General features: G+C 36.2%; 2 protein-coding genes across 4 annotated transcripts in view; both read left to right on the top strand.

Annotated features, from left to right (window-relative positions):
* The window catches only part of gtf3c6 (general transcription factor IIIC, polypeptide 6, alpha), a 1,355,101-nt gene that overhangs the window by 58,649 nt on the left and 1,282,629 nt on the right, over positions 1 to 13,823 (top strand). The gene's annotated exons all lie outside the window — the stretch shown is intronic.
* The window catches only part of ankrd28b (ankyrin repeat domain 28b), a 35,387-nt gene continuing 24,604 nt past the window's right edge, over positions 3,041 to 13,823 (top strand). For 2 of the 3 annotated variants that reach the window (XM_079837457.1, XM_079837456.1), the window contains exon 1: positions 3,092 to 3,247. In XM_079837457.1, coding sequence (XP_079693583.1) covers positions 3,221 to 3,247 — 27 coding nt within the window. In that variant the 5' untranslated portion in view covers positions 3,092 to 3,220. Of the gene's footprint in view, positions 3,248 to 13,823 lie in introns of all 3 variants that reach the window. The other variant, XM_079837458.1, reaches the window with a different exon arrangement.

Below are 13,823 nucleotides of genomic sequence, written 5' to 3'. Positions count from 1 at the left end.
TTTTGAACAACAGTGGAGTTATAATGTACCTTCTGTATAGCATAATTAACATTTTAAAATAATGTTTACAAATATCACAGTTTGTCTGGATTATTATTGTTCTTTTTTTTAGATTATTGTCATTGCTATTACTATTACAATAATTATATATAATTTGCTGGATAGCTCAACTGGAAAATCTAGGATTCAAGGTAAATTAAACTGCAGAATTACTCTGAATTCTATAGGAGTCTTTATCTTATTGTTCAAACTTCTTTTGCAACACTCGAAAAAATTTCAGACCTGAAAATCTGAAAATTTCAGACCTGAATTTTTTTTACAGTGAAGTAGAGTCTCAATGAGAACCTGCTTAATTCTTTCTTGTTTTTCTGATACCCTTTCTTTCTTTTTTTGTTCTTTTTTTTGGTCATTTTGTCTATGTCTGATTCTGTTCCTTAATGTATGTTAAGTGCCCTTCAATTAATAAATCCTGTTAAGTTTATAATAGGATTTAGGGACTCAGAACAAATAGGTCAATCCACATTAAAAGGGGATCTTCTAAATCAGTGGTTCTCAAACTTTTTATACCAAGTACCACCTCAGAAAATATTTGGCTCTCCAAGTACCACCATAATGACCAATATTAAAATACAGTAGCATAGGCCTAACTATTCAGCTACAGCTCTGCACAGTTCAAAAATGAAGCAGTTTGTTCCTAATAAGAATATGTATTGTTGTCAGGCACTTTAACATTGTAAATACACAGTTTGTACATTAACACTGCACTGTGCTTACATACAGGTAGCCTAAATAAAATTAAATAATGATGAAATTAAAATGTGTTGCTAAGAGTTAAAGTAAAACTGTAGCCTACTGTACTTAAATGTAAAAATTCTAAATTCAAATGTGTTATAACATTATTAGTGATTCCTCTGCGTACCACTAGAGGGAGCCTGAGTACCTTTGAGAACCACTGTTCTAAAGATTATAGATGCATCATCACACCAGAAACCTCTAAATCCCTTTTCTGTCTGTTTCTGTTAAAGAGAGAAAAATTTAAGTAAAAAAATTAGTAAAGAACATGTGCATGAGCAAAAGAGATAGGCCTAACTTGGTTGTCTTATTTTATATGCTTAAAACTCAATGACACGCTGTTGGCTTTACAGATTAAATCCATTTGGGCGCAAACACAGGCCTCCGCTGAGCCTATAAGAAGTAGTTAGTAGTTTTTGTTGATTTTTATTATTTCTTTTGAACAATTGGGGACTGGAATGCTTCCTCTGATGACTTATATTTGTACAAATGGTCCAATCAATGTCACTGCATCAAATTTCATGTTGCTTTAACAACAGTGGCTTGTTCCCTAAAATGCATTAATTAGCTCAGCCATATTTTTTACATTCTTCACCATTTGAATTGTGAAGAAGACAGAGAATTCCAAAGAATTTAAAGAGGCTTTCATTGGGTTGTCATCTATTGGCCTACTTAAAGGGATAGTTCCCCCCAAAATGAAAATTCTGTCATTATTTAATCTCAACTCAACTTTTTTTTACATAGGCTATATTCCGAAGTATTTGCTGATGTGCCTCTACCTGACAAATATTAGCCCTATATAATATTCCCATATGCCTAATATTAGCAAATGTGTCATTAAATCTATTACAAAACTATAGCCTCTTCGAATAGCAAATGTTTTACATAACTTAATAACACATCATAATTTCTGCCCATGCTAAACATCAAAATATGTTTAACCAAGATTTGTTTATATTTCTAGTCAAATTGTTTTAACTCATTGTTTATATAGCCGGTATTGCATATGGGCATATGATAAAATCGTGTCAGTTTCTGTCTGATACCTATATGTAAAGTCTTATAAATACACCTTTAGCCTCATTTGGTGAACAATATTAAAATAGACTTTTTAACGCTTTTTAACGCTCATCTTGTTTTTACAGCAACACAAACCTCGTTCAATCTAAATTAATGTATTCTCTCTTTTTTTCTCATAAAAAACTGTTGTCAAGTTTGTATATTTTTATTGAGATAAGCTGTCAGTATGATTTAAGTTATTCATTTCATCTGTCTATGCATTTATTATCTAACACAATTTTCATTTATAGCAACTAGAGCTGTTCCTTTTAAGGAACAATCCAAGGAACCGGTTTCATTGTTTTCTGCGCAGGCCTATGAAAACATGTATTTCCTGTAACACAAAGAGAAAACCCAATAAAGAAAATGGGTAAAATAGGATTGTCGAAGTCTGCTCTAGTTTTGTCATGGATACATATTACATGTAATAGAATTTTAGCCTATACTCTTCACCTGAAATGCACCACATACACATAGCTATAGCCTATGATGAATAATAATATCCTTCTTGATATTGGCATATTATAACACATATAATTTTCCATAATGCTCATGGTTATTTGTTATAGCTCTAGATTCAGAAAATACAACTTAAACTGCATATTGGTCAAATAACCATAACAATTATTGTATTGTTTACAACCTTGGTTGTAATTTACAGAAATGTTCAAACTGGCTTATTTTTCCTCATAACAGTTATACTGCACCAAAGGTCCTTTAAATATTTTCTTAAAAGGACTTTTAAATCGTTATAATTGGCTATGTGTAGACATAATATAAGTCTTAATCCACCATAACATTCTTTTTTTGTATTCATTTCATTGTAATGCATTTTGTTAAAAAGTGAAGTGGAAGTCACTGCGATAGAGAAACACGCACTTCTTCCTTTACTTCTCTGATATACACTAGCACGCACAGTAAGCACGCACAGTACACACACACACACACACACACACACACACACACACACACACACACACACACACACACACACACACACACACACACACACACACACACACACACACACACACACACACACACACACACACACACACACACACACACACACACACACACACAGAGAGAGAGAGCAACGTTCCGCATGGGGAATCTTGCTTTTAACCAATCATCGTTCTTCTTACTGTCGCTCAAACCACTGTCTAGCCAATCATCGTCTCCGTTCTTTGTGAGGCAGCAGTGGCGGTAATGTTATGGAGTTTTCTCTCCTGCTCATCAGTGGCACATAGAAAAACCTCAGGCCTACTGGAAGCGCTAGATTTACCTACAATAAAACATCGGAATTCAAGTGGTGGTGGTAAATAATATCCGTCTAGTCCTGCATGTGAGCCAAAGAGAGCATCGAAACATGGTGGTTCTCAAAATTAGAGACCAGGTGAGTGATGTCTGAAACAGCCAGCCGACTTAGGCTAATATGTGCTAGCACGCTAGTGAACTAACGTTACCCAGAAACCTCACAGCCGATTAGACAGTGCAAAGTCATTTAACTAAAACCGTTTAAGAGAGTGAAGAAGTGAGACACTGTGTTAGAAGAAAATAAGTGAGAAACGTAGTTTTCATGTATTTGTCATCTCGTTCAGTTGGAATGTAGCTAATAGTTGCTAAGCTAAATGTGCGCGAGCCACGATATTAGTATAACGGATCATGAGTGATGAAGTGTACACTTCATGTCTTCAATAATCTACTATATGTAACGTTAATTCATAAATCGTTCTTCGGTTTATTTTAAGGCCCAGTCAACAGTTGGTCTCGTGAGGTTAGATGGTTGACACCTCGTACTGCTGGCTGTGAAAATGCACAGATATCTGAGATTATTTAGTGGTTTGATTTATATCGTTTAATTTATAGGGTTGATAATAAGTTGAAGGTCATATAAAGATTGATAACTTTAACGTCATTTGCGTTGGCTGAATGTGCAGGGTACACGACAGGTGTATGGTCGCCTATCAGTGATGTACAAATCCTGTCATGCACCGAAGCTAAAGAATAATTTAAATGGGGCGATTTGGGTTTTGCAGTTGATATTTTACACAGTATGTATGTTACGTAAATATGAAAGGTGTCTAGTAAAGATCCCATTCAAATGTAGAGTGACAAATGAGGCAGATGTGTCATATTTTGGACGTTTGTCCTTTGTAGTGATGATGACACTGCCAAATAGGCTTTATTTAATTATTTCACCTGTCACGTTCCTTTCACCTACAGGATATCTATCTATTTTTTTACAGTTTTATTACATTATTACACCTTGATTGTGTTGACCATTTAGTGTTTTTATATGAATGTAATTCCTGGTTTTCTTAGGAATAACTCAACCATTTATGTTTATGTACTCGATGGATGCTTAGCAGTGCTCAACATTGTTTCTTCTCCTGCCTCTAAAAGAAATATATTTTCAATTATTTTAACCCGTATATTCTAATAAATAAGGTTGTTACACAACACCAACATTTTGAGACCAGTGAAATTTCACAATTCTCAATTCCAATTGATATCACAGTAAAAACTACTAGCCTTATGTAATGTTATAAAGTTCAAACATTAGGTATATACAGCAGATTTTAATTCTTTCTCCACTCTTTATGTTCACTTAAAGTCCCCTTGTACTAATTTTTAATCACCAAAATAAATTTTTTTAATGTTTTTATCCTGTGAAAATATATTCTTCATCCCTTAAAATAGCTTGAATGTAACTCTACACCCTTGCTTTATTTCGTATATGCGGATCCATGAATATACCAATTATCCCCGCCTCAACTCACTCACACCAACTCAGATTCAAGGCACTTGGTCAATTTTTACTCAAGTTACCGTAGTAAACGCTGCACAAAGGTATCGCTCTGTACACAGGGTTTCCGCGGGGTCTTAAAAAGTCTTAAATTTCCTGAAGTATTTAGTTCTAGGTCTTAAATAATTTTAAGCAGGTCTTAATGTTCCTACGTCCATGTAACGCTACCTCTATTGCTCATTGAAATGCTCCTGCAGTGCTTTAGGGTGTGTGTGTGTGTGTGTTTATTCCGGTGTTGTAGTTCTTTCTTTCTCTAGTCCAAGTGTAATTCGCTGTATTACGACTACAAGTGAGACCAACATGCATCTTATATTGAAGCCAATCAGCTTTCGTGTTATTGGCGCGAGTCTCTTTCGGATTGTACCACAGACACATAAAACAGATTTTATACTTCAGCTAACAGCGAAGGCGAATCTTTCTCACCTGCTGTCTCGCATAAGTGACAAGGACCAGGCGAAGCGATTGCGCAAGGCGGATGAATGACCAAATAAAAAGTATGACATGCCTGATAGCACTAAAAAAGAGTAAATAAAAGCGATTTAAACCTCAAACTCAATTTGGTACCGACACACGGACCAACGTTAGACTGGCTGCAGATGCTGTGCATGCGTTTGCCGCCTGTCAGTGCTCGCACGTACAGAAATATGTCCTATTTCTGGGCTTATTGCCCTTGAACGATCAAATACACACATAATTATGACTGTCTATGTCCATATTGGCAGTTATGTTTTGAGTTATCAAGTTTGGGACGTGTGTCAGTATTGGATCTGCACATTACTGTAGGTCTTAAAGTGAAAGTAACAATATCTCCCGCTCCTTTCTGTGTAGTTAATGTTAAACAAACAACAACGGGGGGCAGTACTTAAACTAAAGTTTTTATTTTATTATTGACTGTTTACTTGATTACTTAATTACTTGAGATCTTATTAAGCAGTTGCTTATTGCTGTGGTTTAGGCCTACTTGTAAGATTTTTGGTCATATTTCCCACCCTATAAGCGATGGTCTTATTAAAGCTATATAGCGCACCACTGGCCTAGCCTTTTTTTTTTTGCAAGATACCAAGCAATATTTATGCATTTTGTTTGTTTTATTGTCGTGTGTAACTATTGTGCATCTAACATAATATGGTAAATGTGGCATCCCAATTATGAAAAAAAAACAAAAAAAAACATGTACATTTCTGGAAATTACCACCACAAAAAGTCATTTTTCTCAAACAAATCACCCAAAAAATATATTTATATATATTGTGACATTGTGGTGGGATCGAGCTGTGGGGAAGTACAAGTTTACTGATACTTTGTTCAATTTGAATAAATTAATTTGCTTTGTGAGTAATTTTGTGATTCTGCATTTCCTTTGTAAAAAATGTTTTATTGCGTGATATAGGTCTTAAATTTTATTCATAAAGGTCTTAAAAAGTCTTAAATTTGACTGGGTGAAACCTGCAGAAACCCTGGTACAGTGTTTGGACACAAAACAGTAATTAATATGATTAGCCTTTTGTTTGACTGCGTTATCAAGCCGCTAATAATGTGTTGCTAATGTTACACTAACCATGTTCCCGTTCGCCATCTCAGTCTGCCTTCTAAAAACCAGCATCCTTAGAAATGCTGATGAACATCATAGAACGTCAGCGGAGAAAGGCATATAGTTCATTATAACATCGTAATATAGGCTACATCATATACTTTATTCACCTGCTATATTGCTAAAAGTACCTGATTTCTCATATCGTCAGAAAATGATACCGGTATAACCTGTGTCCTCTTGAGACTCCCCTGCTTCAGAGCGGTCATAGTTAATGATATGCTAAAGCCCGCCAACACGTTTGACATGGTTGGTTACAAGGTAGTTTGTGACGTCAGAAACATCGCCAGCGATTTCAAACTGCGTTTTTGAGACTTTCTTTAGATCACTGCAGTCTTAAAGAGAAAATACTCAGCAATGGTGTTGACGCATGAATTTGACCATATTAAAAACACCACAGACATATAAACAACATTAAAAACTTTAAAATATAACCCAACTGTTTACAAAGGCTTGCATTTTGTGTATTTTTCGATAAGACCGAAAAGAGAGCCCATTTTGTGTACATAATTGAGTTCTCTTTGGCACCTGAATGGCTAGAAATTGCTTGAATAATTGGTGAGACTTAAAAACACGTGCGAATTATAAACCTTCATGATAATTCCTTCAGCTGGCCGTCAGGCAGTTCTTATTGTTGAGCCCTGCTTATGCACTTACAGTCTATTCCAGGTGTTCTCTGGGAGTCGAACTAGTTCCATGTTCTCCCAGTTGACCTCCTGGAACAGAAGGATATTTCAGTATTGAGTTGTTAGTGTTTGTGCATGTGTTTCTCCGTTTAGAGAGGATGTGTTGATACCGAAGAGCTCATCTCCATGGTGATGGCATTAACTACAGGAGCTTGTTAAAGGAGACAGAACACGATCGCAGAGCTTGAATAGAAGTTTAAAACCCTGTGTGCATCCAGTAGAGCGCAGGCCACATGTGACAAATAGAGCCTTGTCTCAGCTTAGAGCCACTAAAGGAGGCTTTTCAAACGAAGCTTTCTTCAAGTACAAGTGCTTGCTTGTTATGTTCTCACGACTCTCAGCGTGTGTGCCTGTCCTTCCTCTGACAACCTGAACTGAGACTAACTGGATTTAGATGAGCTAGTGAAGATCTGGGGAGATGAACTCTACATATTGTGTTGATTTTGGGGTGGAGTGATTAGTGAGATGTGAATGTGTTTCAAACAAAGAGGTCTTTAGTTGTATCTTGTTGTGCTTTTTTTACATATCCGTCATATTATCTAATGTGACCTCAGATTTACGAAACTTCTCTCAACCTGTGTATTGCTCATATAAAGTTAATGTTAATCTGAATGCCTTGCCAATGTTGTTATTCCCAAAAGTCGTGCGTGGTGTGAAACCTGAGGCAAATTAACACTTGGCTGTTATCAGAATTTTCTGCGACTCATTTCACAACTCTCAAGAATGTGTGACTGAACACTTCCTGTTACTCGGGCATAGTGCACATACTTCCCATGAGTCACACTGAGTGCACTGCAGAAGATGCGGAAAAGACATGCATTGTTCTCAACCTTTTTTTGAAAGTGATGATAAGAGTATGGAATATCGATGGCCACGTACACACTCACTGCTGCTAAATTTGGTTGTCAGTTCTCTTTTTAGTGCCTAGTCCTGTTCTGTACACTAGGGGTGTAAAAAAAAATTCCACCCACGGTTCATCTCAAATCTGACGATATGTCTATAGTATGGTTTGTTGAAAATAACATGTAAAACAGGCAGTTAAAAAAACAGGCAATAATACATTGCAACAGCGATAATCTAAAAAACGTGGACAAAATGGTCACTCTTTGTAAACTGAGTTCAATGCGAGTACAAATTCACACAAAAAAGATGTCACCATGCCTGTCTTGATGAGTATCCTTGCAGACATACAGGGAGTGCAGAATTATTAGGCACGTTGATTTTCTGATCATATTTTTTTTCCAGGCACATTTGACCAATTCCAAACCACAGTACCACTGTTTGAAGAATTCATCTTCCAGAATCTGGCAGTACGTTTTAGGAGTTCATTTTTAGTCCATCTCTGCAAAACGGACTTCAGGATGGACTAAAATGAACTCCCAAAACGTACTGCCAGATTCTGGAAGATGAATTCTTCAAACAGTGGTACTAGAGGATGTGGTGCTGGTCCTTCAAGAGTCACTCTCAACCTATCTGTCCATAAAGCCTATAAAAAAACCTTCTTCATGTATTTTACAACACTTCAGCTTGTGATTCTTATCTAGTGGGGGTCATTTTTTAGGATTCTTTACCTAACTGAAGTCTCTGAGATCCTGACACCTTGCACTTCTGGAGACTCCAGGTAGGTTGCAGCTCTGGAAAATGGTGGCGCTGGAGACTAAAGGGTTCCTGATGGTTTCACCCTTAATTCTTCACCTTAATTCTTAATTCTTTTGCAGTTAACAGGTGTCTTTTCTTCACCACCTGTTTTTGTCTGACCCTGCTGACCCAACGAGCATTTCACTGTCCAATGGTCATGCCTTAACTGCAATGTCTAGTATTGCATTAGTATTGCATCCTTCTCATGGGCATTTAATAATTTTTGACTTTTCAGTCTGAGTTAAATCTCTTTTTTGGCTCAATTTATCTGTAAAAGAAAACATGCCTAATAATTCTGCACACCTGAATATAAGGTGATTTTCATTTCCAGCCTTCATGAACAATTATATATCACTTATACATTATTAAATACTAAATCAATAGTAGTTATTAGGATTACTGTGGTTTGGAATTGGTCAAATGTGCCTGGAAAAAAAATATGATCAGAAAATCAACGTGCCTAATAATTCTGCACTCCCTGTAGTCTGTTATGCCTTAAGTGAACTTATACAGTCGAGAAAGACAACGCATGTGTACAGTATAACGGTGTCGAAATTAATAGTTTCTTCGATGCATCGCGATGCAGACGAGGACGATTCGGTATCGGTTCAGTAATAGACCATAACCGATTATAATGTACTGACGCTTTTCTACCGTCATTTCTTTCTCAGGTTTGGCTCCAGTATTTCGCATAAATGCTAAAGAGACTAATTGGACATGCCTAGCAATAAATATTCAATTATCCAGTGAGGCATTTTAGCCTGGTGCTCTTTTGAAAATGGCCAGCTGGTGGCGCTTGAAAACGCTTTGCAAGCGCAACGTTTTTTGCAGCTTAGATACTTTGGTTGCTATGATACAGAATATCCATGGCAGAAATGTGTTACTAGTATCTCATTTTGAAGAATATAAAAATGCTGTAAAAAGCAATATTAACCTTTCCATTTTTGTTCAGTTGGATGGTCCTGTAGTATTTGTCCCGCCCCTTTTTCCGGCCGGGTAAAAAGTGACAGTGACGAGTGTTGCCCAGGGCTCCAGAGTGCGACTAAATGGTCGCATTTTGCGACTAAAATTTGAGAGTGTGCGACTGAATTTTACATCCAGTCGCACATGTGCGACCAGTAAATTTGCCTGCTGTCGGTACTGGAGAAATTAAGAAAATACACTTACTAATTATAATTGATAGACGTTATGTCTGGCAAATTCTATCTTTGCCAGCCGTTTCTATATGAGATAATATTAAACCATTTGTCCGTGATGCATTTTTGCTATTCACAATCCAGAAGAGAGAAAGCGAGAGCTCTCTCACGTGGAGCTACAGCGAACACAACACCACAGTCAGCTTTAATGAGTGACGATGGCCAAGAACTACACAGAAGTTTAGTCTGCTTACTTCATGTGCTGTGATATTAATCTAATTTTATTTTCGATTTTGGCTTCCAAGAATTATAAAAAGATGGTATGAGGTAAAACTATTCCTATAGCCGTGTTCAGTCGAGCGCGACATCCTTCCTTTCACAGCTGCGCTGTCATTTCTCCCTAAACCTAAACTAAACGTCAGAATCAGTGATTGTTGTAAACTGCAGTCTCTACTGTTGCTAAACTGCGGGATGTGTTTGATAATAAAGAGCTATTAAATGCACAATAATCCGCGCAAAAGACGCTGTTTCCAACTTCAAGGCGGCTTATGTGTGTGTGCTGCCGACTTGCACTTCATATTTTAGGCTTTGTGTGCGCGTCTAAACCATCAAATAAACAACAAATATCCGGTGTCAAAATGACCGGATTGGAGAGTAGTTATTTTAACAGTTTATATCTTAAATGGGCGTAAATAGTTTGGAGAAATAGGAGAATATGATATTATTAGTTCTACATTGATCGGTCTTAAAGGGGCAGCGTCTAATAAACCTGCTGACGATTGAGCCATTCATTCGAATCGAACAAAAGGCAAATAGAAAATATTCACATCTCTTGAATTAATAACTTAAGCTTTTATAAGCATTAATCTATCAATTTATACAGTGAAAATTATGCAGTGTTATTTTACATTTCATTACTTTATTAGATTTCTTTGTAGGTTTGTTCTCTACTGTAATATTAATGTTAAGACCTTCCGAATGCCTGCACACTGGTCCATTTACAAATAGATGTTTTATATTTTTGTTCAAACTTTGCGGTTTCTTTTGCTTTAGATATTTTACTTTTCAGATTATAAAGCCATGTTAATTATGTTCTTAATTATGTAAAAAAAAAAAAAAGTATAATAAAAAGAACCGATAAGAATACCGTTAAAGTACCGGCTCGATAAGCAGTATGGGTAAGAGTAGTAATACCATTAAAACCTTAACGATACCGATTCCTATTAGTAATACAGTGGAAATGAGTAGATTTGGTTAGCATGTTGATTTACGGTGTGCGCCCCTAAAATTTCTGGTTGTGCCCCTAAAATTTTCAGTTGGGGGCCACTGTGCTCCTAGTGAAAAAAGTTAGTCTGGAGCCCTGTTGCCTATTCCCCAAAGTTGAACAGAAAAAAAAAACGGGCAAATCAACTCGTGAAATATTATTATGGTACATTATGCATCAAAATGCAATGTCATTAGTTTGCCTAAATTCGAACACAGAACGTTCAAATGTTTTATACACCAGTTACACGGTAGCAGGTGTAAATGTCTTTCTTACCAACTAACTTTTTGAAAATACAAACATTTTTCGTGAATCCTTAAATTTGCCGTCAGAGCAGCCTTACGAACGATTTACACACAAATTCGTTCTGCTCGTGTTTCGTGAAAGAGGCCTATTGAATGTTAATTTAGTGTACATTTAAATGAGGTTAACAGTCCTTAAACTTTGCAGTGTGTACTATGGCAAAGCTTGAGATAGAAATGAATATTTGGAGGAAATTAGTCTCTGTGAAAGGGATGACATGACACCAATTCTCCTCTGCAGTGTATTTGGATCCTCCATCACCTAGCATTGACCTTTTTTTTTGTTTGTTAAAGCTGGCTAAATATTTATTGATATACATAAAATTAGCCAATATTGTCCTTGATAAACCAGTAGCAGAAGCTTCGCTTCTGGGAGGAACAGTGGTGTCCAGCATTAGCAGTCATGCCGATTTGGAGCAGATTTGCCTTGTCTGCACCATCTGCTCTCTTCACACTGGTGGAGACAGTCATATTTTTGCATCCATTTTTCAGTTAATGTAGAACATTTTTTGAATTTATCATTTTGAGGCTCATCACAGGTTGGGATTCACTTGTGTAATCCCATTTAACTAATATAAGGGTGTTTTTGACCAATACAGTGGATGTTTGACTGCTTAATCTCGAAAAAATAAAAAAACCAACCTTCTTCAAACTATTTCATCCATTTTAAAATGTACCACATTTCTTGGAATAATCGGTTGATTATTTTTGTAACGATTAATCGAGTAATCGGATAATTTATTTGTGGTAAAAAAAATAAACCTAGACAAAGACCTAAGCTTTTATAAAGGCTTAAAATAATAAAAATGAGGTGATAACATTTGGTTCAAATAAAGTATCAAACGCAAGTAATCATATGGTTTTATAGAACAACGCGGTTAACATACGTAATATAAACAATTATCTTATGTACATTATGTATAATAACAAATGCCTGCAGAGGGTGCCAATGGCCTGGTGTTACACTTTACAGCAGATCAAATCCTTGTTTAATATTGGTCAAATTACATTTTAATTCAAATGTTTACCTAATCTTTAATATATTGCCACTTTATGGTAGAAATTATACAGCCACTGTAATTTCTTAAACAATAATATGTGGACATCAAAACATGCAAACTCAGAGTGAGGGTTTACCTATTTTGAAACAAAAAAAAAAACAGTTTGCATAATCAGAAACATATTGATGTATTCTCCTGTGTTGGCTTAGGTTTTTAAATAATTTGCCTAACAAATCTGTTGAAAATGGCACTTATTGCGTTCCCAGATATATATAAGCAACCCAAACTCACAGAATATGCAGAGATGGAGTTTGAGACACGCTCCGTACATGTAAATGACAACAGTTCATGTGGGGCAGCATTTACCGTGAACGGAGCCGCTCTGAGACGCACGTAACCTACACGCATGTAAATAATTAAAGCGCATATATAAACCCGCAGGGCCTATATTTATTTAATTGAATTGCAGCCTTTATTAATTCACAATAGCACTATTCTATAGTATGGTTTTAAAAGTTTTAATACATTGTGCAGCCTTAGGAAACGGTCTAATAATTCGGTTCATGGATTCTCAGCCGTGGAATGCGCCATTTCCGGTATTTTGCTGGTTACTCGACAACACGGGTAAACTACAATTGAGGATTTTTCAAAATTGAGTACTTAAAGGATTGGTTCACTTCAAAATGAAAATATCCTGACAATTTACTCATTATATTTAAGCGCGGAATCATAACGGCCCGAAGTTGATTTTGATTCAATTTGTGATGGTGTGGGTTTTACATTTTGTGTGTGTGATGGCAATTCTCAGTTTTTGATCCCATTTTTTGAAGTTATTATTGTAAATATAATTTTATATTAGGGCTGGGCGATATGGCCCAAAAAAATGATCACGATATAATTTTTCATATCAGTCGATATTGATAATTATCACGATAAATGTCAGATCTTTATTTCTTTAAGGTCATTTAAAGTAGGGCTGGACGATTGATCGAAAAATAATTGAAACCGAAAATCAGAACCTCTAACCAACGTATTTTTCCCATTAGGGCTGCACGATTAACCTTTATCGCATCGATATTGAGGTTTTAACTCCCGCAATAACCTAACCTCAGGAGTCGGAGGTTTTTTCCCCGCCTCTGACATTTGAGTGACAAACCTATTAGCCAATCAAAATGGTCGAATCTCGCGTTCGTGGCTTGCTGGCCAATTAGAAATGGCAATGGAAACAAGGTTGTATGATGCGATGCACCGGGCGTGGCAGGCGGCTTTCTGTCAGCAGCAAAGCAGCTAACACACAACGTGTCGTGTAAGTTACCTCGAATTGTGCCAATAGAAAAAGCTTGTAACTAGGGTAGGTAGATAATAGGTAAATAGGTAGATAATATACTATCTTTACATAAATAGCTACTATTCTCTTAAAACTATAATTTCGTTATTTTTACTAACCCAAATAATGATTCATCCGCTAGTTTGCACGTGAGGGGGAAAAATAGGTTCCTTCCAATTTTAATATATCTCTTTACATAAATTCTATTTTCTACTTTT

This window comes from Gobio gobio (genome assembly GCF_949357685.1).
Source record: "Gobio gobio genome assembly, chromosome: 15".
Taxonomy (NCBI): Eukaryota; Metazoa; Chordata; class Actinopteri; order Cypriniformes; family Gobionidae; genus Gobio; species Gobio gobio.
Note: the sequence above shows the minus strand (reverse complement) of the source record. Positions and strands in the feature narration are given on the sequence as shown.